This window comes from Neofelis nebulosa, chromosome 3, assembly GCF_028018385.1.
Source record: "Neofelis nebulosa isolate mNeoNeb1 chromosome 3, mNeoNeb1.pri, whole genome shotgun sequence".
Lineage (NCBI taxonomy): Eukaryota > Metazoa > Chordata > Mammalia > Carnivora > Felidae > Neofelis > Neofelis nebulosa.
In genome coordinates, this window is record NC_080784.1 from 98,378,954 (window position 1) to 98,403,651 (window position 24,698).

Genomic DNA, 24,698 nt, shown 5'->3' on the forward strand with positions numbered 1-24,698 from the left:
AAAAGAACATTAAACTTGACATGAAACATGTTTATATGAAAAATATTTACAAATGTGAGAAAATAAAGATATAAAATACGTGTATTACATAAATTCAATTATATTTTTAAATGTAGTAAAATACTCAATACATTGAAACTGTCAAAGTAGAGGTCTCCGAATTAAAAAACTTCAAAGATTTTTTAACGTCTAGAAGACAAATTCTCAACCAAGATGACTGTCAAAATAGACTCTACTTGGTAAATAATCAGAAGGAATGGATTTTTCTGGTCTTTTTTAACCTTACTTATGACCATCCTCCTAAAAAGGAGAAAGCTTGGAATTCAGGAATCAGTATAATTTAAGTCTTCTAATATATCTGGAGTTAAGCAAATACAAAATACCCCAAAGGCGATCATGAATAAATGCTTATTTGTGCCAAAGAGAAAAATAAATTAGGAGATAATTTATACCAGCATTCTTTGTAGTTAAAAGGTCAATTATTAAAAAAAAAAAAAGGCCAATTATTTCTGGTATTACACCCCCACTTCACCCCTTGGCACCTTCCAACTATACAACTTCCCTCCACTGATTGAAAAGAGGTGAAAAAAGTGATAGTGGTCAGTTGGAGTAATGCAGTAAGACACAAATACATTGTTAACTCTATTTAATAAGAAAAAAATGCTACCAATTAAGTGGCCAAAATGCTTGATCACTTAGCATTTTTACTTTATACTTAATTGAAGAACTCTTCTATTGTGAATATATTGAAAGATAAACAATATAAAGTGGTTAAGGTGTTTCTAAAACTTCACATTCAGAACCCAACTCTTTCAAATAAATTCAGTTCTCAATGTATTTGTCTACACAATATTGTCCTCTGTGCCATCAAAGGCATTAGTGACCCAGCTTTCGTTAAAAAGTTTGGTCTAGGTATGGTCTGTAGTATTTTCTTATAAGCCGCTGATACCTATTCTGCAAGTTTCATCATGGTGTTTTATCTTACCAAAAGTACTCAGCAGATTGTTTTCAGACAACAACAGGAGAATTCCTTCCTTAAATGGTCTTTTAACAATTTGTTGACAGAAATGTCAAGGGGATGCAATTGCCTAGTCATGCCACTGGGAAGAGCAACCAAGTTCACACACGTACAGGTGATGAGAACTATGTCATGATGACTGCCATCGGCAATAGCAATGGTTAAACAATAACCATTTGCAAGACCTACCCCAACTTCAGATATATTAAAGAGTGGAAAACCGTGCATCTCACAATTAATTTGAGAGTAATCTGTTAACCTTTTAAAATGATTTAAGAATGTTCATAGGAATATTATCCATATGGTGGGGAAATTAAATAAAGGAAGTGCCTCTAGACTCTGGCTTCTCTTATAGATTTTAAATTTCAAGAGGGTTGAGATCGTTTTTTTGTTCAGTGCTATATCCAAACACACATTTTAGTGCTTCTAGTTATCTGCTGAATGAAAAGCACTTAAGAATAAAATCCAGAATCATTTTCATGAACTATAAAGGCTTTAACCTGATTTGCCCCTTGATCTACCTTTCTTAAATGCTTTTTCTTGCTGCTCTCTCCACCTTCTCCACTCTTATATCTTATTGATCTATCAGCTACCCTTACATTTGTTACAACAAAGAATACAAAAAAGAGCTTCCAGCCTCAAGGGCTTTATACCTGTTATTCACTCTGCCCAGACAACTACCTATCTTCAAACTGCTTTTTCATCCTTCAGGCTGGCTTACCTGTTCCTTCCTCACAGGTGTTTTACCTCATCACTATCACATAGTTAATTTCCACTATGCACCCCCCTTCCATTAATTTCCTCTATATAGTATCTTGTTGCTTCTAGCCTGTCTTTTCCCACTAGAATGTAGGTAACGGATGGGGGGACCTTTTCTTCTTTGCTTAACCACTGTATCCTTAGTGCCTAAAACAGTGCCTGGTGCATAGAAGTAATTAGATATTTTGAAAAAATAAAAAGATGAACCACTCAAATGGCCAACAGTTGAGGAATAGTAAAATCAAGGTATAGAAGTACAATGAATAGCACAGTCTTTCTGATCTTTGGTTTTGTGATAAAGCCTAGGCTGTGATAACTTAATATGACCATGTATTAATTAGTATACACCAAGAAGTATCAATTTAATTTTCTGAGACATCTTTATATTGAAGAAAAGTCAGCACTCTGTTATTATTTTTTAGGAAAATCAAAGCTATGTTAATTTTTAATGAAAAAAAATGAGGCCCATAATTTCATAAATTGACTCATGTACAAAAAAAAAAGACTCCTGCTGCTGCTGCTCACTGGGTTTCTTTGTATCAGAGTCAGCAGTGTCAGCAGCTGAGGTAGAGTAAAAACCCTCTTATTTTCTCCTCTAAAACTGAAACAATTAGTTTCCAAAGTGTACTCTGAGTTGATTCACATTCTTTGGGAGGAGAGGAAAAATGACTTTATAGTGGAGTGTAAGCCTTATGGTTTTAAACTTCTGGATACAGAATTAAAAAAATCCTAGAGAAAACCACTAAGAAATACAGTACATGGGATGTTTTCTACACAGGATACTCAACGTCACCCCTTGTTAGCAATGATTTGGAAATAAACCAATTTATTCAACACCTATTATATCAGCTGTGCTAGGGATTTAAAAGGAGACAATATATGTGGAATGTGCTTGCCAATAACACCAAGGATAGGATCCATAATGTTAACCTTCCTTTATCCTTGATTATATATATTGTAGGAGGAGTATTTAGGAACATCTCACTTATCTAGAAGAAATCCCTTATATGGGAACATCAACTACTTGGAAATGTTCCAATAAGGCAGAACACTCTTGATAAGCAAGTAAGTCTCTGAGTAGCTAAAGCAGATGTCATTATTTCATACCTTTTATTCACAACTGAGTCCTTTAAGTCCACATCCAAATTATTCCCAAGGACAGATTAACTGAACCTCAAGCTCATAGACAAAATAGGGGAAGCAGAAAAAATGGGTGCCGTATTATTGTTTTTAGTGCCCCAGAATCGCGATATAGAGAAAACTAAAGGTCTCAGCAGAGGTGAAGAAAACAGAAATGGTTATGAAGAATTCATCCTAGAGGCATACAGAGTGCTCTCAATATTAGTAAAAATAAATCTTAACAGATTAAAAATTTACATGTCTGACTTAAATTATTGTGAACTACAATTAAGAAAGCTAACTTTTCAAAAAAAAATAAAACTAACTTTTCACCTATTATTCTTAATTTATGAAAAATTGACTGTATTTTCATTAACAGATCAGGGCATTTCTTTTCCTCAATTCAAGAAAGGATGTAATAGCAAAATAATACATGGGAAGAAGAAAGAAAATGCTATGATCCTTAAATGAAGTACATTAAGGAGAATTCTGATCAATGTGCAGGATTTTAGAGTATTAATAAAAACAGACAAAAAGATGAACTCTACAAAAGGGAAAAATGGTCTTGAAATCTGACAAAAAACAAAATCCATTCTTAATATGCACAAATACACAGAAAATCTAGGGCAGATCTCCAATTATGGTTGGAAAAAACATATGCCATTAAAAATAACTTATAATAGTATACATATAAAAAGATAAAATCTCTATGTAATGGAATATAATCATGTTCACTTAAAATTCCTGCATCTATAGTACACCAAGAGTGAATATAATGCCAGGGTCACATAACTCTTTCATAAATTGTCAAAAATCTGTATTAATGTTACTGAATGTACAGTACACTCTTCTGTTCAACTGCCACAGATACCCCCAAGCCTAGAAAAATTCTTTATTAGCCATGTGCTTTATCAATCTAAAAATAGGTACACATATAGTTCAAAATTCATCAATCTGAATTGGTTTTATCTGTAAGCTAAAAAGCTAACCATAATACATGTTTTTAATGGAAATAAAGAATTTAGGAAAGAGGACTCCAAACATACATATGTGTTTAATATAAGGCTATTAAAAAGATGCAAAACCTCTAAAGAGTTTAAAATGTGAAAAGTGTAGAGCATTTAAAATTATTCTTTTATGCTTTCATTTAAAAAAAAGTTTACACTGATCCCTACAACAGAACTTTAGAACAAAACCTCAGATTATTTTTGATCATTAAGTATAAGTTATGACTAAGAAACTATATATAATATTTAGTTTTTCATTTTTTTAAAGTTTATTTATTATTTTTGAGAGAGAGTGTGAGCAAGGGAAGGGCAGAGAGAGAGAGGAAGACACAGAATGTGAAGCATGCTCGTCTTCAAGCTGTCAACACAGAGCCCAACGTGGGATTTGGACCCACAAACCGTGAGATCATGACCCGAGCTGAAGTCAGATGCTCAACTGACTGAGCTACCCAGGCGCCCCTAATTTTTAATTTTTTAAAGTTTATTTTGAGAGAGACAGAGTGTGAGTGGAGGAGGGGCAAAGAGAGAAGGAGAGCGAGAGTTGTCAGCACAGAGTCCAATGCAGGGCTCAAACTCACAAAATTGTGAGATCATGACTTGAGCTGAAACGAAGAGTCGGATGATTGAGCTGACCAGGCACCCCTTGAAACTATATATAATATTAGCGGAATCTTGCAATAGGATTTCTACATACCACATCATCTTTGCTTTCATTCTTAAATGAAGTTTCTGTCTCCATAGGAGCATCACTGTGATCCCCGTCTACATTTTGCTTCTCAATTACTGATGCACTGGCCACACTGAAGATTCCATGGATGTTAACACGAACTTTAACCTTCACTTTGGAACTATCACCATCAGACTGCGGAAAGACATTCTGAATAGTGAAGCTCCCTTCAGGAAAAAAGAGCTTTTATCAGCACATGGGCCTCTGATTAACTTATTCAATTCATTCATTCAATAATTTGACTATTATCATTTTGATGCTGGCAAATAATCACAAAATTATCATCACATCCAGATTAATTACTGTGAGAAAGGCACTGATCCTAGATCACTTTTTTTTTTTTTACAGCTTAATAAACTTAATACTAAGTTTCAGAAAAGGTTAAGCAGCCTGCCCAAAATCTTTAATGCAAGGACAAAGGTAAGTAGGAATTTCAACCAAGGACAATCTGACTCAAGGCAATGTAATTTTTAAGTATTTTATAATACTGCTATTCTAAAACCAAAATAACAATTCAATTTGAGTTTGAAAACCAAATGGAATTATACTTTTGTTACAAGCTTTGTAACACTATAATCATCTTGGTAATTCATAAATAAAGCAATTTTTATTTGCCCTATAGCAAAATTGCTAAGTTACTCAGATACTAATACTTACAGAGATCATATTAACTTTTCACTTTAAGAAATGTTTTATTTTGAAAAATCTTAATACATAATGATATCCATAGTAGAAAGAGAATACTAGGCAGAAAAACTGAGAACTAAAAAATTTGGTTGACCTTTATTATAGGTTGAATGGACACTCCCACTCCCACATTAATATGAATTAATGAGTCCTACTCTCAAGTACCTCAGAAGGTGACCTTATTTGAAAAACAGTGTCTAAACAGAGGGAATCAAGTTAAAGTGAGGTCATCAGGGTGGACTTGAATCCAATGACTGGTATCCTTATTTGCAGACAGATACACATACAGGGAGAATGTCATGTGAACATGAAGATGGCCAGCCATCCACAAACCAAGGAGAGAAGCCTGGAACAGATCCTTCCCTCACAGCCCTCAGAAGGAACCCTGTCAACACTTTGATTTCATACTTGAAGCTTCTAGAACTGTAAACAATAAATTCTACTGTTTAAGCCACTCAGTTTGTGGTATTTTGTTACAGAAGCCCTAGCAAATTAATTCCACCTTCAATAATTTATTTTTACTGCTTTCAATAACATATTTGAAATATTCACATTGTTCCCTTTCTAGCCTATCAATAAAGCAGTACATACAAAAAATTTAAAAAATTACGAATGATTCCTTCTCTTGTAAATGTTATAAAATCATACTTGTTTTTTATCTCTAAAAAAGATTACCCAACTAAAATGGATATTACAGTCCCTGATTCTCACTTAATATTGCTCCAATGATACTCGTTCTAGTTGTTGCCAGGGAACATAAATTTAGAGTCATATACAGTCAGTCTGGCAACACAATTTCAACTTACTATGGAGTCTTTCCATAAAAAATAGCCCTCACCCAAACCTTTCAGGCAGATTACAGAGCATTTTAAATACAGAAGTAAAAACGAATTAAAAAATACTCAAAACTTGCTGTTATTCCAGAAATACTGTGAGCACTAAAAGTTCATGTTTAGAAAAAGTATGAATATCTTTCTCTAAAAATCCAGTGCTTGGCTGAAATATCAATTTATTTACTTCCTTGATTCAAATATTAATATATTTATAAAAAGCAAAAGTTTATGAAATTTTTTTGAGTTCTCTTACCAATTCTTGGATCAGGATAAGGCACTTCATGTAAATTAGTATAAAATGCTTCTAGTTCAAATGGTTCCTTCTTGTGGAAAGTAATGACTTTTGAGAATGGAGCAGGATGGTTCTTACAAAATACTTCACATTCCCTAAAATGGAGTGAGAAAACAGTTAAAAACAAATAGAAAGTTGCATCTGAATCTAATTACAGAATCCATGTCATTCCTAATTCAATAGCAGCAACCGTGAAGACCTCTATGCACAAATATAAAGAAAAAGAATTACTGGTTTGGCTATGAATATGCATTTCGGTAGGTCTATGGCTCCAAGTTTTTAGAATGTCTGTCATAGTAAGACAGACAATTCTATCTTATCAAGCAAAGAAAAAATAACTGAGATTAGGTATATTTTGAGGCCAATACACAAGGGCTAGTTTTTTGCTCCCATACGAGGACCAAATGCTATTTATTAGTTTCCAAAATACTTGTTACATATAACACTTTTTATTTTTGCTCCAGTATATAAGTTTGAAATTATTTCCAAATAAAGGTTTTTTGTTTTTTTTTAAGGGAGCTAGGGAAAAAACAAACAAACCAAAACGAAAAACAGGACAAGGAACAAGGGCACCTGTATATCTTTTACCTAGATTTACTACTGTCAGCATTTTATTCCATTTGTTTCATCAACACACTCCGTACGTGTGTATTTTTTTTCTGAATCAACGGAGGGTGTTAACATACATTATGGCTCTTTATCCTTAAATACTTCAGTGTGTACTTCCTAATAGGGATATGCTCTAAAATAATTACAGTACAGCTGTCAACTTTATAAATTTATACTGATACTTTAACATACAATCCATATTCCAATTTTTACAAATGATATAATAATGTCATTTATTACTAAATAATAAAAAATTTGGGGCGCCTGGGTGGCTCAGTCAGTTAAGCGATTGACTTCGGCTCAGGTCATGATCTCACAGTTCGTGAGTTTGAGCCCCGCATCAGGCTCTGTGCTGACAGCTCAGAGCCTGGAGCCTGCTTCGGATTCTGTGTCTCCCTCCCTTTCTGCCCTTTCCCTGCTCATGCTGTCTCAAAAATAAATAAAAACATTAAAAACAATTTTAAAAAAATAAAAAATTTAATTAAAAAATAATAAATATTTTATTTAATAAATAATAAATAAAAATAAACAAATAAATTAATTAAAAAAAGAAAACCTTCCTCTCTGTTAGAGGAGGTTTTAAAACCTACGTAACTCCTATTCCTTAAATAATGTAACAAATAGCTTATAACTATTTGTTTTTAGTGGCCCAGAAACTCACTCTATAATACTGTATTGTCAACCCTAATTATGAGGTTTGAAAATCCCACATTCATGGACCTTTCCCTCTATCCTAGTTTTTAAGGACCTACATTATCTTTTACTTCTTAAAAAAAAATTTTTTTTTAAGTTTTTTTTTTTTGTTTTTTTTTTGAGAGACAGAATATGAGCAGGGGAGGAGGAGGAGACACAGAATCTGAAGCAGGCTCCAGGCTCTGAACTGTCAGCACAGAGCCTGATGTGGGGCTCTAACCCATGAACCATTAGATCATGACCTGAGCCGAAGTCAGATGCTTAAGGGACTGAGCCACCCAGGCTCCCCTACTTTCTTATTGTAATCACTAGGATAGATTTACTTTTCAATTTAACTCCTCCATAGGTTTCTTACATAATTTTTTTCTGGATCACTGTATCTTTAACTGAAATTAAGTACTTATTTAAATAATCTCTACACTCAATGTGGGGTTCAAACTCACAACCCCAAGATCCAGAGTCGCATGGTCTTCCGACTGAGCCAGTCAGGCGCCCATGAAACTAAATAACAGCATTTCTTGCCTCAAAATTGACATTAATACATGCCATTTAAATGCTCTGCAAAACATTCAGATCAATCTATTTTTAGAATCTGCGTAAAATTTTATCTTCTTGGGGTATGAATATATAGAGCACAGGACAAAAGTTTAAAAGCAACTTAAAACTAAAAAGTTGAAAGCAACTAAAAACAGGTTTATTTTATTATACAAATTATGTCTGAAAAGCAGTCAAATATATTATTTGAAACATAAATTTTTATTTTAGTAGGGAAGCAAGCTATTTAAATCCTGGCCAGTTCATGGAAAATGAAACATAAGTGTCAATAAAAGCATGAAAAGATTGTGGCTTATAGTCAGAAATGCAAATCTAATACCAAAGTACTTATTTTCACTTTCAGAATCTTATGTTTAAAAGCACAGGAGAAAATAAGCTGTAACAGATAATCACAGCAATGCTAAAAGGAATATAAATTAGTATAATCCTTTTAATGAATAATGTTGCAGTACTAGTTATAGTAATGTTCATATCCTTTGGGTCAATTTTAGTCTTATACGGTTATCTTACAGATATACCAAACACAACTAAACAAGGAGATGTGTATGAGAATGTTCTTATTAGCACTGCCTGAAACAGAAAAAAATAAGACTCCAGAGTGTATTGGTTAAATTACGGCACACACGAGTGCTGAGGAAAATAGTCACTGTTGACATGGAAAAGTAATATATAACATTTTAAAAAAACAAGGTGCACTGGAAACACACAGATGATCACGTATATATTAACAAAGTACATGCTTTTATTTTTGACAAAGAAAATGACTGGAAAGATAGAAACCTAGCTGTTGACAATAGTTACCTCTGTAAAATGTGCTAAGTAGCAGTTGGGGTATGGCAGATGCAGGTTTTTAAATTTTTATATTTCCACCTTGTGATTTTTATTTGAATGTAAGAACGATTTACTTTATAATAAAATACTAATTAAAAATATATCATCATGGTTTATAGATTATATATTTTATATAGTTCCTTTCTTCTAACATTTTACTTAAAAGTATTTGAGAGTATTAGAAGTGTAAATTCCTCTAGTTGAGAAAATTAAGTTCAACTGGTTATTTACAACAAGCTCTAACCAAGGCTTTAAAGGTAACTTACCCAGTTCCATCTTCAAAAGAGGTCTTCCATCTTAATGTGATTGAATAGGGAACAAGGTCTGTTATAGAAAATTCACGCACTTTAAATGCTGGTGAGAGAATCGCACACTGAAAATAAGATGTATATCATATTTAAATCAACAAACACAAAACATACCGCAGGCTACCCTGATTGAAATGCTTAATAAAGTCCTTGTAATAAAATTATGTTTTTAAAATTGTCTTTTGGTAACAGCTAGTTAAAATTTACAAGTGTCAGAGTACTTTTTATGACCTTACAAAAATATAAAATATTTTTCGGGGCGCCTGGGTGGCGCAGTCGGTTAAGCGTCCGACTTCCGCCAGGTCACGATCTCGCGGTCCGTGAGTTCGAGCCCCGCGTCAGGCTCTGGGCTGATGGCTCGGAGCCTGGAGCCTGTTTCCGATTCTGTGTCTCCCTCTCTCTCTGCCCCTCCCCCGTTCATGCTCTGTCTCTCTCTGTCCCAAAAATAAATAAAAAACGTTGAAAAAAAAATTAAAAAATATATATATATAAAATATTTTTAAATCTCAAAAAAGAATTTTAAATGGGAATAATTACAAGAATTCATAAAGTAAATGTTCTTGCACTACAGTACAGACATACTGTCCTAGGACAGTTTAAAAACATAAATTGGAAAGACACAAGACTTGTTTATCAGAAATAATTTCAATATATTTTTAGCCTGACAAATGGTTGGAACAGATAATATAAAAGGTCCCCTTAGGCCTGTCATCACATTTCTGGCAAAATATACATTCTAAAAAAAGGATTAATAATCATACCTGTAATGCACATCCTCTGGCAACAGCTTCATCAGCATTTAACGTGGTACTTATGTCTTTCAGAAAGAACTTAGTGATTTGTTCTTTCACTGCAGGAATTCGTGTTGCTCCCCCTACAATTTCTATACTACTTATGTCCTCACGTTGCAAGTCTGAAAAACAAAATGTTTTTAATTGAGAATAAGATAGTCTTTACAAAAAATATGAACAAAGCCCTTGGAAAGTACTTTTTTTTTTTTTAAGTAGATATTTGCTCAAAACAAGACTAAATGGAAAGAAGATAAAAACAAATTTTGGAAAAAGGCAAAGCTTAATAAGTAATAATATCCATGTGTCAGCCACTGCACTTGGTCCAGATGACAGATGACATTAAGAACAGACAAGTACCTCATGGGCTCTTCAATTTTATAACTTCTACCTCACAAATACCCACAGAAGGTACTGATTACCAAAAAACCTTAACAAAAAGCAATCATGTCCTCTTTCTACATTTTATTTTCATCTTAGACTTCACTATATGCTTACATGTAAACACCTCCAAATATAACTAGTATTAGACTTATGATGCAAACTAGAACATGAGCCAGGAGTTGCTTTCATAAGCCCAGATTCATATTGCCGTTTTCCTCTATAAAATGAGAAATACAAATCTTCAAAAAACAAATGAAGTTTTAATTGCTTTTACCATTTCTTACCCCATTAAAGTGAGTTAACGCCATAATACAATTTTGATGGTTAATCTAGTAATTTACACTTACTAGCTTGTTCCATTACTGCTTTTAATGGTGGCTCAACCCTGGTGAAGAGGGAAGCACATAATTGTTCAAACTGAGCCCTGGGGGAAAATGAAATAAAATTCATCATTTTGGGATACAAAAATCAAGTATATCTTCTAAAATTACAGAATGAAAAAAAATCAGACATGATCTAAACATAAAAGTAGCCAACACTTTATTTAAATTGAAAACATACACGGTACCTGTTCATTTTACTAGAAACATCAAGGTCATTCATGAAACACTCAATGTTCAGTGGAAGATCTGATGCATTTGCACTCATTAGCTTCTTCAGTTTTTCACATTCCTGATATAAGCGCAATAAGGCCCGAGAATTTTCTTTCACATTTATCTTATATTTGGTCTTGAACTCCTCACAGAAGTAGTCTACTAAAGCCTCATCAAAGTTCCTGCCACCCAAATACGGATCAAAAGTGGTAGCCAAGACCTATTTAATCAAAACACCAGAACTGAATTTTCAGAAATATAAATGCTTTCACAAAAAGACAAAAAACAAAAAGAAAACACCTTTTAAAATTTAAATAAAATCAAAGCACTTGTCAAAAATCACAGCTGTCAAAACTTCCTATCACTTATACTAATTATCACTTATATTTAGCCAACATACTCACCCACTCTGAATTATCTGCTTTGGGTTGTAGATCCATATATCATAATTATAATTCTATTTCTGAAATAATGGGAGTTATTACAATTAAAATTTCATTATCTCACATCTGTTGGTTCTACAATGCACTCAACAGGTAGGCCAAAAACCAAGTTTAAGAGAGCAAGGAAAGAGTCCTACACATGTAACCATAACAAAACAGCCAAGAAAAGCCAATCCAAAGATTCAATCTAGGGGTGCCTGGCTCCTATCCGAGGGTTGTGAGTTCAAGCCCCACACTGAGTGTAGAGATTACTTAAAAATAAATCTTAAAAAAAAAAAAAAAAAAAAAAAAGATTAAATCTAAAATACTACAATTGGTCAATTTACAGGTCAGGAATTAGGCTTTCTGCCTACTATTAAAAAAAAACAAAAACAAAAAGCAATTTTTTTAATAAAAATATAGAAGGAACAAAAAAATACATGAAAGACCAAAAAAATAAAATAGAAAAAAAGAGGAAAGACAAGAATTTGATATAATAATATAGCAGATGGATGGAAGAGGAGCAGACAAGTCACAGAACTTCAACATTATAACTACTGAAAACACAGGAGCAAGACATCTAGTCGCTCTCCTGAGGATAGAGGGCAAAAATGACTACTTATGCTAGTCACCAGTAAAAAAAATAGAACTCCACTGCTGATGTGGTTCATCAGGTTCTTCTCACAAGAATATGTGGTAGAACAACAGTAAACCCTACAGAAGGTTTTAAGTATAATCTCATTGAGAGGTCATCCCACAGACTAGCATGGAGAATCCATGGAAAGACTTCTCGCTAGGTCCAGAACTACCCCGAATTAAATCCAAAACTGTGTTGGGTATGTGACTTGTGCCAATGTGCATCCTCCTGGACAGAAGGGCCACAATATGGCTACTCTATGGTATATACCAAAAAGGAAAGCAAATGTTCTTCAGTTAAAATTCAGGACTAAATACCAAAGATTAAACTAATTTACTAATTCATTATGAGTCATTTCCCTTGAGTTTTCTCAAGTTTTTACAAGGATGTTACTATAAACTATGAGACAAAAGGCTCTAAAAGGTGTTGGATAATCCAAAGCAGTTCATCTTCTAAGTAAATTCTATACATGTGAATAAATGGAGAGAGAGAGAGAACGAGAACGTAAGTATGGATAAGATAATCAACATAAAAATGAATATAAAATCAAATAGAGGGGTCTCTGGGTAGCTCAGTTGGTTAAGCATCTGACTTCGGCTCAGGTTATGATCTCACAGTTTGTGAGTTCAAGCCCGCATAGGGCTCTCTGCTCTCAGTGCAGAGCCCGCTTAGGATCCTCCCTCTCTCTCTCTCTCTCTCTCTCCCCCTTCCCCACTCGTGTGCATGCACACTCTCTCAAAAATTAAACATTTAAAAAATAAATACAAACTATAAAATGGTAAGCACTAGAACAATGGCACACTACAGAAACTTATGATTAAAACTCTTGGATAGGAAGGTTTACAAAAACAAAGAGAATCATTTTAGAAAGTGTTTCCTAAATGTATTTATGGATAGGGTGTACTTAATGCTCCCTGATAGCTGCTTAACACCTTGACAATAAAAATAGCCAATACCTACTACAGGATATACTCTACGGCATTCTAAGCATATTATATATATATTAACTCATTTGTCCTCAAAAATTCTGAGGAAATTACTGGTACTATCCCCTTAAGTGTAGAGGCTGAGATTTAAGGAGGTTAGTAACTTGCTCAAGGTCACAATTTTTAAGTGGCAGAGCCAGGATTTAAACTCACGCACTAAGGTTCTCTATATAGTCTTACATGCTCTTAACCATTAAACTTAATACATAGCAAATCATTTATTTACTTACTTTAAGTTTTCCTTTGTTAAAAGCACAAACCGAGACCTGGTAGGCAGAATGTCCCATATCAATAAATATTACATTTCTTGGTTTCTCATCTAATGGGGGAAGATCCTGTTTATAAATTCCATATGCTAGTGCCACTGTGTAAGAACAAAGAAATTAGGTTAATGTCAAGATAGCAATCACATGGAAAACAAGATATAAGTCACTTTGATGTTGCACTTTAACACACAGAAGAATATAAATATTAATTTCAAGGTAAATTAACTTTTCATCACTTGATTTTTATTTCTTTTCTACCCATAACTCTGTAACATAGATGATTCTTATTGCGAACAGAAGACATGTTTAACTTCTGCCAAAATACTGTACTCCTAAACAAAAGGTTACAGGAACTAGTACATAATAGAGTTAAAAGAAAGAGAAATGTTTTATATTAATTAGAAAAAACTAGAACGGTATTTTTCTGACAGTGATTTTAAATTCCAAAGTGCTCACCTGCTGTAGTTTCATTCATCAACCTTAAACAATTTAAACCTGCAACCTGGGCTGCAGCCATCACAGATCTTCTCTCAGCATCAGTGAAAAAGCTAGGAATCTGGTATTTTAAAACACTAATATATTAGTTTGATGTAACAGATTTTAAACATTTCATCAATTAAAAATGTAAAATAAATGTAATAAAATTTACAGCTTAAGGCAAAGAATGGTGTTCTAATAAGAAAAAAATACTAGTTTAAATAAACAAGAAAAAAATACTAGTTTTCTTTCTTTCTTTTTTTTAAAGTTTGGCAATTTCTATACTATCAAGTGTTGACCTAAAGTATGAACACAAATTTAAAGCAATTAATAAGATGGAATAATGCAGTGTTTCCAAATATGTTCAATAAATCCTTCTTGTGTTGGTTGGCTCTATGAAAAAAAATATGTTGGTTCATCTTTAACAATGAAAGGCTGAAAACCCAAGACTATTAAAATGAGATTGATTAACTACATCATGGTAAATCCATATAACAGAATCCTATGTGGCTGTTAGAATCAGGCAGATATGAATTGTCATGGAACAGTATCTATACTACATTAGAAAAAAGGACATGTGTAGCATGATTTTTGTATAGGTATAGGCTACTCAGAAAAATACAATACCCAAAGGTTTACAATGGCTATGATCTCAAAAGGAGGGGGTAACTATACTGCAGGAGATTTACAAGGAACATACGTTTCTTTTAAAATCAACAAAAAACATTAACTATATTACTATTAAAACATAAACTGAAACTCAAATTTATAGTTAAGATTTACATAGTTCTAGGGGTTCCTGGGTGGCTCAGTCGGTTAAGCATCTGACTCTTGATTTTGGCTTATGATCTCCATGGTTCCTTCGTTCAAGCTCTGCACTGACACCTCGGAGCCTGCTTGGAATTCTCTTTCTCCCTCTCTTGCTGCCCCTCCCGTGCTTGCTCTGTGTCTTGCTCTGTGTCTCTTATTCTGTGTCTCAAAATAAGTAAACATTAAAAAGATTTACCTAGTTCTATCAAACTAAGAAGGTCTTTGATTTGTGTCTACAGATAGATTTCTAAGAAGCTAATTAAGTATACTCATGTATAAAATGACTTGGGGCTCTTCCAATTTTAAGTAAATTGTCTCCTCCAATTTTATTGCTTTATGAAGTTAGAAATTTCATTTAACTCCTATTAACAACAGGAAAAGAACTTGAATTTCAATAAACTTGTTTATCCTAATTTTTGTATTATCCTTCTGACAAAAATCTAAATTATAACACAGGCTTCATTTAATACTCATGGAGCACTTACGTACTAGATACTTTTCTAGCCACTTAGGGATACAGTAGTGCATAAAGCAGAAAATACTTCCCCTGGTGCAGTTCACAATGGGTCTACTGCATCAACTATAAAGTAAATAATGGCTGAGAAGTTCATAATGCTCTCTTCTGACACTAATTTCTGATGTGAAAATGTTATCAAGTATAGTTAATAGGGATGGATTTGAATTTAAGATGGATTTTTAAACCACTTTGATGCATACTTTCAAGTGGCAGTGTAATGGAAAAATTATAAGCAGAGGCTTGGGAATGAACTATCTGGGTTTGATTTCTGGCTCTACCACTTATCAGCTCTGTTGATTTGGGGCAAGTTAACATCTCTGTGTCTCAGTTTCTTCACCTGTACAACTAGAGTTAAAAATATCCTATCCTGTGGGTGCTTGGGTGGCTCAGTTGGTTAAGTGTTCAACTTTGGCTCAGGTCATAATCTCATGATATTCATGAGTCCGAGCCCCACATAGGGCTTTGCGCTGAAAGCTCAGAACCTGGAGCCTGCTTCAGATTCTGTGTCTCCCTCTCTCTCTGCCCCTCCACTGCTCACACACTGTCTCTGTCAAAATAAACAAACATTAAAAAAATTAAAAAAAAAAATCCTACCCTCACAAAGTAGTTCTGAGGATTAAATGAGTTAATACACATTAAGTGCCTGTAACAGTGCCTGGCCAATGGTAAACTATTATTTGCTATTACTAAATGGCTGGAAAACGAAATACTAAACTCCATTATTTTTCTCTCAAAAAAGTTCTAAATCCCTATAAAAAATCTAATTACTAAATTCACTGAAGAGTTCATAATCTGGTTCTTTTTTTCTGGTAACATTAGACTCTTGAACTTTTATAGTGAAAGTTAATAGTATTAAGAATACATTCACATTTAGGTGATGACAAGTAACTTAAAAAAGTTATCAATATATAATAGGATCTCAAGGGATAGAGTAAATGATGAAATGTTTGAAGAAATCCCTTAAAAAAGACCCTTTCTGGGGCGCCTGGGTGGCGCAGTCGGTTAACCGTCCGACTTCAGCCAGGTCACGATCTCGCGGTCCGTGAGTTCGAGCCCCGCGTCAGGCTCTGGGCTGATGGCTCGGAGCCTGGAGCCTGTTTCCGATTCTGTGTCTCCCTCTCTCTCTGCCCCTCCCCCATTCATGCTCTGTCTCTCTCTCTGTCCCAAAAATAAATAAAAAACGTTGAAAAAAAAAAAAAAAAAAAGACCTTTTCTTTCTGAAAAATATACATGATCTCACTTACATGTGGAATCTACAAAAGTTGAATTCACAGAAGCAGAGAGTAGAGTGGTGGTTATGACCTAGGAGGTGGAGGAAATGGGGAGATACTGGCCAAAGAGTACAAAGTTTCAGTTATATAGAATAAATTCTAGAAATCTAATGTACAGCCCATGGTGTCTAAAGTTAGTAATACTGTTATTGTATATTGGAAATCTGTTAATAAAGTACATCTCAGGTGTTCTTGCCACCAAAAAACCAAATACAAAACAAAAAAAAACTACATGAGATGGGTATGTTAATTAGCTCAACTGCAGTAATCATGATCATTTCACCATGTGTATGTGTGCCAAAGCATCATGTTGCACGCCTTATCTGTAAACAATTGTTCTTTTAAGGAAGGCACAAGGGAATTCTCGGGAGTGATAAATATTTATTATACTGATAGTGATTGATGATGGTTTTGTGTAAGCATGTCAAAATTTCTGAAAGTATAACATGTTAAATATATCCAATTTTTTTAAAAAAGAATTTTTCTTTCTGATACAGAACATATATTATCTCAAATACCTAGCTGGAAATTTTCAACTTTGCCATAAAATGTTAAGGTCCCTACAGGTGAGAAGTTAATGGCGACCAGGAAAGATTCTTAGGGATAAGTGGGACAAGTATAGCAGTCACTAATCACATACATAGGTTTTAAGATTCGCTGATTATCACAATGGACTTTAGGGGAAACCCAATCCTAAACTTTATCAAATAAGGTGGGCTTTTTAAAATGTAAAAATAAAAATGGATTTAGATTATTTACGGTACGCCTGGGTGGCTCAGTCGGTTGAGTGTCCAACTTGCGCTCAGGTCACGATCTCACAGTGTGTGGGTTCAAGCCCCGTGTCAGGCTCTGGCCTGACAGCTCAGAGCCTGGAGCCTACTTTGGATTCTGTGTCTCCCTCTCTCTCTGCCCCTCCCCCATTCACACTCTGTCTCTCTGCCTCTCAAAAATAAACGTAATAAAAAAAAATTTTTTAAAAAAGAATAGATTATTTACTAAATAAGAGTAAAGAAAAGGGAAGAAAAATATTTCAACATAAAATTAATATATTGGAAAGTGTGATTTAAAAGTATTCATTATTGAAGTAAAACTTACTGAAATCACACAGTCGGCCACTGGTTTCTTCAAAGCATTTTCTGAAGTCTCTTTAAGTTTGGCCAACAGCATTCCAGTAACTTGCTCAATTGCAAAAGGTCTCTCTTCTTCTAGGTACCGCACCTAAAACCACAAGTTGAGATATTTATTAAGGCATTTATTCATCCAACGTGTACATCTACTCTATACATGATGGATAAACAAAAGTGAAAAAAGGTAGTCTTTGCCCACGGAAGTTATATTCTGAAAAGATTATTCTAATATTACAACCTCTTATATCTAAAGTTCAAGTGCCTTATACAGATTATATTAAACAAATTGTTTTCAAAAATGTCTTCCTGTGTTAGATCCCCACCTCTCACAAAGCAATTTTTATTCACTTTCCAAGCACATAATGAATAAGAAAAAGATCAAATAATCTTTCTTTTGAAAGTCAGAACTCTTCCTGGGCTTAAAATGAAAGCTTTCGTTTTACAATTTTAGGGAAAGGAAGGAAAAAGAAAATTTCTTATTAAAAAAAATTAAATAAAAGAGGGATGCCTGGGTGGCTCAGTCGGTTGAGCATCTGGCTCGATTTCGGCTCAGGTCATCATGATCTCACAGTTTGTGAGTTTGAGCCCCATTGCTTGACTCTGCACTGACAGTGTGGAGCCTGCTTGGGATTTCTCTCTCTCTCTCTCTCTCAAAAGAAATAATTAAACTTAAAAAAAAAAAAAAAGATAAAGTATGTATTATTCCAAAGTTTCTGGGAGTAAATAAATTAAATATTAGAAAATAAAATTAAATATTAGATCTATATATATGAAATTTTTACTATTTTTTTAGACCAAATAACTACTTCATCTTATACATAGGTTTAAGAGTAGGTTGCATTTAAGCACACGAAAGGAAACTTTACAGTGCTTAACAAAGGAATATTGGAAGACGTACGGCTTTAAGTAATCAAACCCTTTAAAAATAATAATAAATTTATAAGCAATAAAAAGCTACCTTGGAACCCATATAATAACTACAGTTACAGAGGAAAAAACTGTCCTGTAACTTGTTTCCTCAGTGAACAAAATTTTACTCTATTAACACTAAACTCCAGGGGCGCCTGGGTGGCTCAGTCAGTTAAGCGGCCGACTTCGGCTCAGGTCATGATCTCGCAGTCCGTGAGTTCTAGCCCCGCGTCGGGCTGTGTGCTGACAGCTCAGAGCCTGGAGCCTGCTTCAGATTCTGTCTCCCTCTCTCTGACTCTCCCCTGTTCATGCTCTGTCTCTGTCTCAAAAATAAACGTTAAAAAACAAAACAAAACAAAACAAAACACTAAACTCTGGAAGAGTTATGAAGAGCTTCTCTCTCAAGCAGCACAATCTATCTGTGTTATATTTTGTGCCATATTCATCTGTATGAATTATGTGTCAGTACTTCACTCCATCTTATGGCTAAATAATATTCCATTGTATAGGTACATTTTCTTTATCCACTCAACAGCTGATGAACACTTGGGTTGTTCCCACTTTTTGGCTATTACGAATAATGCTATTGTGAATAATCATGTACAAGTTTTTGTGTGCACATATCATTCAATTCTCTGGTGTATACAACTAAGTAAAAATGCTGGGTCACATGGTAACTCTATGTGTTTTGAGGTATTTTGTTTTTGCAAAATCAACAGAAACATGTTTTGTTAACCAATCTATAACTTACTGTCTCGGGATGTAGAATTAAAAACCAAGAATCCATCTCTCACTTTGAAGAAGTTTGCTTTAATATAGCAATTAATATAGCTTTGGGGTCTATTTTTCTAAATCACTTATGCCTCTGCCTTTATCGCTTGAAATTGAAAACAGTTCACTTCTAAAAGTTCTCCAGGGGCGCCTGGGTGGCGCAGTCGGTTAAGCGTCCGACTTCAGCCAGGTCACGATCTCGCGGTCCGTGAGTTCGAGCCCCACGTCGGGCTCTGGGCTGATGGCTCGGAGCCTGGAGCCTGTTTCCGATTCTGTGTCTCCCTCTCTCTCTGCCCCTCCCCCGTTCATGCTCTGTCTCTGTCCCAAAAATAAATAAAAAACGTTGAAAAAAAAAAAAATTTAAAAGTTCTCCAAATAATGATCATTTTTTCTTGACAATAAAAGTACTGTTTGGATTTAAAAGGTTATCTAATTAGAATTTTTTTGCACTCACTAAAGATTACAACAAAAACTGTCTATACCTTGGTACGTGTACTGTGTCCAGACAAAAAAAGTTAAATTACAAATAGGAAATATTGTATTTGTTTTCTTGAATTTAAATATGTTTGTACTCTGGGAATATAAAGCTTACCTTAACTCCTGCACTTCCATTAGGCATCTTCTGCAGTTCATAAGGAAGCCTGATCCTTTCAGTTTGCACAATGGGATCATCAAATGATCGCCCATGAAGCTTTTTGAAGCCATGAATTGTATTTCTTACATTTGTGACTATCTGTTGACAGTAAACACTTTTCTTTATCAATTACTTAATGAATGCAAAATGAACACTATGCTATACTTTTAAACCACCAATTCTACACATTTAAGTTTAGAATTACACACAATCATTCATTTATCTGCCTTCCAGCTACTAGTAAAATTATACAGTAAGAAATGTATGCACCTTAGGGGTGCCTGGATGGCTCAGGTGGTTGAGCATCGGATTCTCTTGATTTTGGCTCAGGTCACAATCCCAGGGTTCTGCAATTGAGCCCTGCATTGGGCTCCTTAAGACTGTCTCTCCCTCTGCCCCTCTTCCCCGCTCATGCTCTCTCTCTCAAAAATAAAATAAAATTTTTATTTTTATTTTTATTTTTTTAAATTTTTTTCAACGTTTATTTATTTTTGGGACAGAGAAAGACAGAGCATGAACGGGGGAGGGACAGAGAGAGAGGGAGACACAGAATCGGAAACAGGCTCCAGGCTCTGAGCCATCAGCCCAGAGCCTGACGCGGGGCTCGAACTCACAGACCGTGAGATCGTGACCTGGCTGAAGTCGGACGCTTAACCGACTGCGCCACCCAGGCGCCCCCAAAAATAAAATAAAATTTTTAAAGAATGTATGCATCTTAACTATTGCCCCTCAAATTATCCTATCCTAGGAATGTAGACTCAAAATTAATGTTTTCAAAAAAGAAAGAACAAAAGTGTAAATGTTTTCAAATAATACAGTGAAAATCAATCTACAACTCATCTCTACGGTTTCCCTCAACACTTTTGCTTTAAGTGAATTAGTACTTTTTATTTCCTTCCACTTTCATTACTGTGTTTTTATTGAAACTGTCTTCCTTATTGCACCATTTTTCTTTTCTTCTCTGTGAAATTTCTCATTGTTGAGAACTGCTCCAAGGCTAGTAAATTTAAACTTCTTTTATGGAGCATGATGCTAAATTAAAGTGTCTTAATTTGTAAATGGCTTATATTTTAGGAAAGTAATTTTTTCTTAACTAGAACATGTAGTGCAAACTATAGAATATCACTGAGATCCAGTTGTTGTCCTCTTAGTTAAAGCCAAATAGATCTTGCTCTTCAATTACGAGATAAATGCTACGGGGATGCTCAATTACCACATTGGTCTCTTTACAGGAATAACTTTAGTTTGCTTTCTGCAGAGACTCTGATATCAATCATACACTTAGAAGATCAAACAGAATATGAAATGTAAACTTTAGTGAAGAAGTCATTTTGAAACAAACTCAACATTTGTTTACATACAGTATGAAAGTGGAAGAGAAGATAAACAGTTTCATATATAGGCCAATTAGAAGACAACCTTGACAAAATCTTAAGCAGAAATTCCTAGATAAAGGAGTTAATTACTCCTACAAAGTCATGAGGGAAAAAAGTCCCATTAAACAAAGTTATTTTATGAGGAAAAAACCCAGGTACACATTAAAATGTAAGAAGTAATTGTTAAGGGCTTTTGGTTTAGGGAAATAAAGTCCAAGGAAAATGAACCTGTAATAAGGATATTAAAAGTAAATGTTCCATTTACAAACACTTCAGAAGCCTAGAAATATGAATACTTAAACTGATTCCATGTAAAGTAGCTACATTGGGTTACTCTGGAAATTAGTTCTTCCATCTTTCCTACCTTCTTTTTGCAGTATTCATAACACTTCAGAAGCCTAGAAATATGAATACTTAAACTGATTCCATGTAAAGTAGCTACATTGGGTTACTCTGGAAATTAGTTCTTCCATCTTTCCTACCTTCTTTTTGCAGTAAGACATCACTTACTAATTGAAGTGTATATACTAGATAGGATACCACCTCATAGAAAAGTGACCATACAGGGAAAAAGTGGTGTCACAGGGTAGCAACATCCTAACTTCACAACTCTAAAAAGACTTTTTTTTCTTTTTAATAAAATTTAAGAAATATTTTGCAACCCCCAAAGCAAAATATATCTATTAAAATACAAAGACATCAAGGTCTGTCCAATTTCCCTTCCTCTTTTTTCACTCTTAACTACATAAAGTGGAAGCTTAATTACCAAGATTCCATTAATTCTTCCTGTAAGTCAAAACATCTACATTAACAATTTACCTGGCTCTTAGCTGCATTTCCAATGGCTCGAGTTCTCGATCCCAAAGATATACAGGCCCTAAATGGGAGAAAAACACAAAGTTTATTTTCAGTGTAGGTTTACATTAATATGCCATTATTCTGCTTCTCCTTATGAAAAAATGAATTAAATGGATTAACATAATCATGTATATTCTAAAAATAGATTAATGAACATCAGAATTTTGCATATTTTTGTTTCATAAGTAATGGAACAGTGGTCAGAATAAAGGTTAGAATTTTCAGAATAAATGCTAATACCTGGAGATGCTATGTTGGCCCCCAAAATTATTTTTCAAATTCTACTGGTTATGACCTACTAAAAAAATTAACTGAGTTCAATAAGGCCAGGTTGAATGAATCTAAATCCAGGCTCTATAATCTTGTAGAAATTACCTAACCATTATTTGTCGCCGTTTCCCATCTGGAAGATAATGATGATAATAATACCTACTCACAGGGTTGTGTGAGGATTAAATGAATATAGACAATGCTTTGAACACTATCACTGCTTTTTAATTACTGTATTTAGATATAATTTTAAGGCAAATGTAGAGCAATATTTTCATCAAAATATCATTTCATGTTAAAATTCAAGAAAGTGTTTCTATGATTTTAGTTGTAATTACAGGTTATTATTCACTCAACCAATAAATATTTACAAGCATTGTGGGCATACTAGCTACCATCACTGCCGCTGGAGAATTTATAGTTTACTGAAAAAAATCAGCATATAGAACTGTGATACACTAACAAAAAAGAATAATTACTTCTATATGATTAGGCTTAGGAAAAGCAAGTAAAAGAGGTGATTTGTGAATTAAGATTTGAAAGACAAAACATTTTAATAGCCATCTGTCTTGTTCAAAAGGACATTTCTGGTATGTAAGTATACATCTATTCTCAATATGATAACCAGAGTGATCCATTTAAAGACTAAGGTCATGAAATTCCCCTGCTGAAAATCCTCCAATGGTGTCTTGTCTCACAAAGCAAAAGCTTAAGTGTCCCCAACAGCCAATAAAGTCCTTTCTGGTCTGGTCCTTGGCTGCTCTACCCTGTAGCTTCAATCTAGGTACACTGGTCTCCTTGTTATTTCTAGAATAGGGCAAGCACACTTCTTCCTCAGGTCCTTTGTACATGCTGTCCTCTATTTCTGGAACACTTCTAAATACACCCATATGGCTTGCACTCACTCTCACTTTTTTCAGGTCTCTGCTCAAACATCAGCTTATAATTAACATCTTTCCTATCTTCTATAAATAACATTTTCTGCTCCTCCCAAACATATACATCTCCTCTGTTTACCCAATTTTATTTTCCTGCAAAATGTATCACCATCTGATACGATTTATTTACTGACTATATCGCCACATAATAGGGCATGAACTCCATGAGGGCAGATAATGCGTGCCCCATTCCCTTGATCTCCACTATCCAATATGGCAGCCATTAGCTATATGTGTGGCTAGTAAAGTTTAACCAAAATAAAAAATTCAGTTCCTCAACATTATTCACATTTCAAGTGCTCAACAGCGAACTTTCAAGGGCTTAACAGGCATAAGTGGCCGGTGGGTATACAGAGAACAGAATACACACAGAACAAAAAAGATATACAGTAGAATACAAAGTTCTACTGTATAGTACTGGCTTTGATCATTATCTGGCAATATACTAAAGACACTTATTGAATGAATAGAAAGATGGCTCCTAAGGGTAATGCGTATTTAGAGACTAGGGGGAATACAACTTGGCAGTTTCATTTGACACTGTGATAGATACTTTCAGGATTAGATTATACAGGGCCTCAAATGACAGATTATAAATTTGAAATTTATTTCATTAGGTAAAGGGAATTCATTAAAGTCTTCTGAACAATGAAGAGAACATTTCTTACCCATATGTAAGACAAAAAAAAAAAAAAAAAGGAAAAAATCCCAGAACAGTGTTGTTTTTTTAAACATTTATTTTTGAGACAGACAGAGAGTATAAGCAGCAGAGGGGCAGAAACACAAGGAGACACAGAATCCAAAGCAGGCTCCAGGCTATGAGCTGTCAGAACAGAGCCCAACATGGGGCTCAAACCCACGAAGTGTGAGATCATGACCTGAGCTGAAGTCAGATGCTTAACCGACTGAGCCAGCCAGGCGCCCCCAGTACAGTGTTTAAGGGTTGAACAATACACTGTTATATTGGGGACTACTGCATTTTAAAGGAGGGCAGTTAAGTTCATTTAGTTAATTTAACAGATTCTGGTTGAGTAATTATGCCTGGCACTCTTGTTAGAGGGGGAAAAATCGTGGTTTTGGCTCTTGGAACTTACAAGTGCTATAGACTCACAAATGAAAGTAAACTAGGTGCTACAACAGAAGGTATACATAGTGCTATAAGAGTACATAACAGGGGTGCCTGTCTGGCTCAGTTGGTTAAACGTCTAACTCTTAGTTTAGGCTCA

At 34.4% G+C, this 24,698-nt stretch overlaps 1 protein-coding gene and 1 long non-coding RNA gene across 3 annotated transcripts in view; one reads left to right on the forward strand and one right to left on the reverse strand.

The window, feature by feature from the left end:
- Positions 1-5,771, forward strand: part of LOC131507092 (uncharacterized) — a 70,106-nt gene extending 64,335 nt beyond the window's left edge. The window contains exons 2-3 of the long non-coding RNA XR_009259323.1: positions 2,739-5,050; positions 5,591-5,771. This is a non-coding gene — a long non-coding RNA (uncharacterized LOC131507092). The remainder of the gene's footprint in view (positions 1-2,738; positions 5,051-5,590) is intronic.
- The window catches only part of HSPA4L (heat shock protein family A (Hsp70) member 4 like), a 51,344-nt gene that overhangs the window by 15,691 nt on the left and 10,955 nt on the right, over positions 1-24,698 (reverse strand). For both annotated transcript variants that reach the window (XM_058721419.1, XM_058721418.1), the window contains exons 3-13: positions 22,226-22,283; positions 19,989-20,129; positions 17,685-17,807; positions 13,971-14,070; positions 13,479-13,612; positions 11,179-11,423; positions 10,958-11,034; positions 10,200-10,351; positions 9,397-9,503; positions 6,404-6,537; positions 4,598-4,797 (exon numbers count right to left, since the gene is read on the reverse strand). In XM_058721419.1, the coding sequence (XP_058577402.1) occupies positions 4,598-4,797; positions 6,404-6,537; positions 9,397-9,503; positions 10,200-10,351; positions 10,958-11,034; positions 11,179-11,423; positions 13,479-13,612; positions 13,971-14,070; positions 17,685-17,807; positions 19,989-20,129; positions 22,226-22,283 (1,471 nt within the window). The remainder of the gene's footprint in view (positions 1-4,597; positions 4,798-6,403; positions 6,538-9,396; positions 9,504-10,199; positions 10,352-10,957; positions 11,035-11,178; positions 11,424-13,478; positions 13,613-13,970; positions 14,071-17,684; positions 17,808-19,988; positions 20,130-22,225; positions 22,284-24,698) is intronic.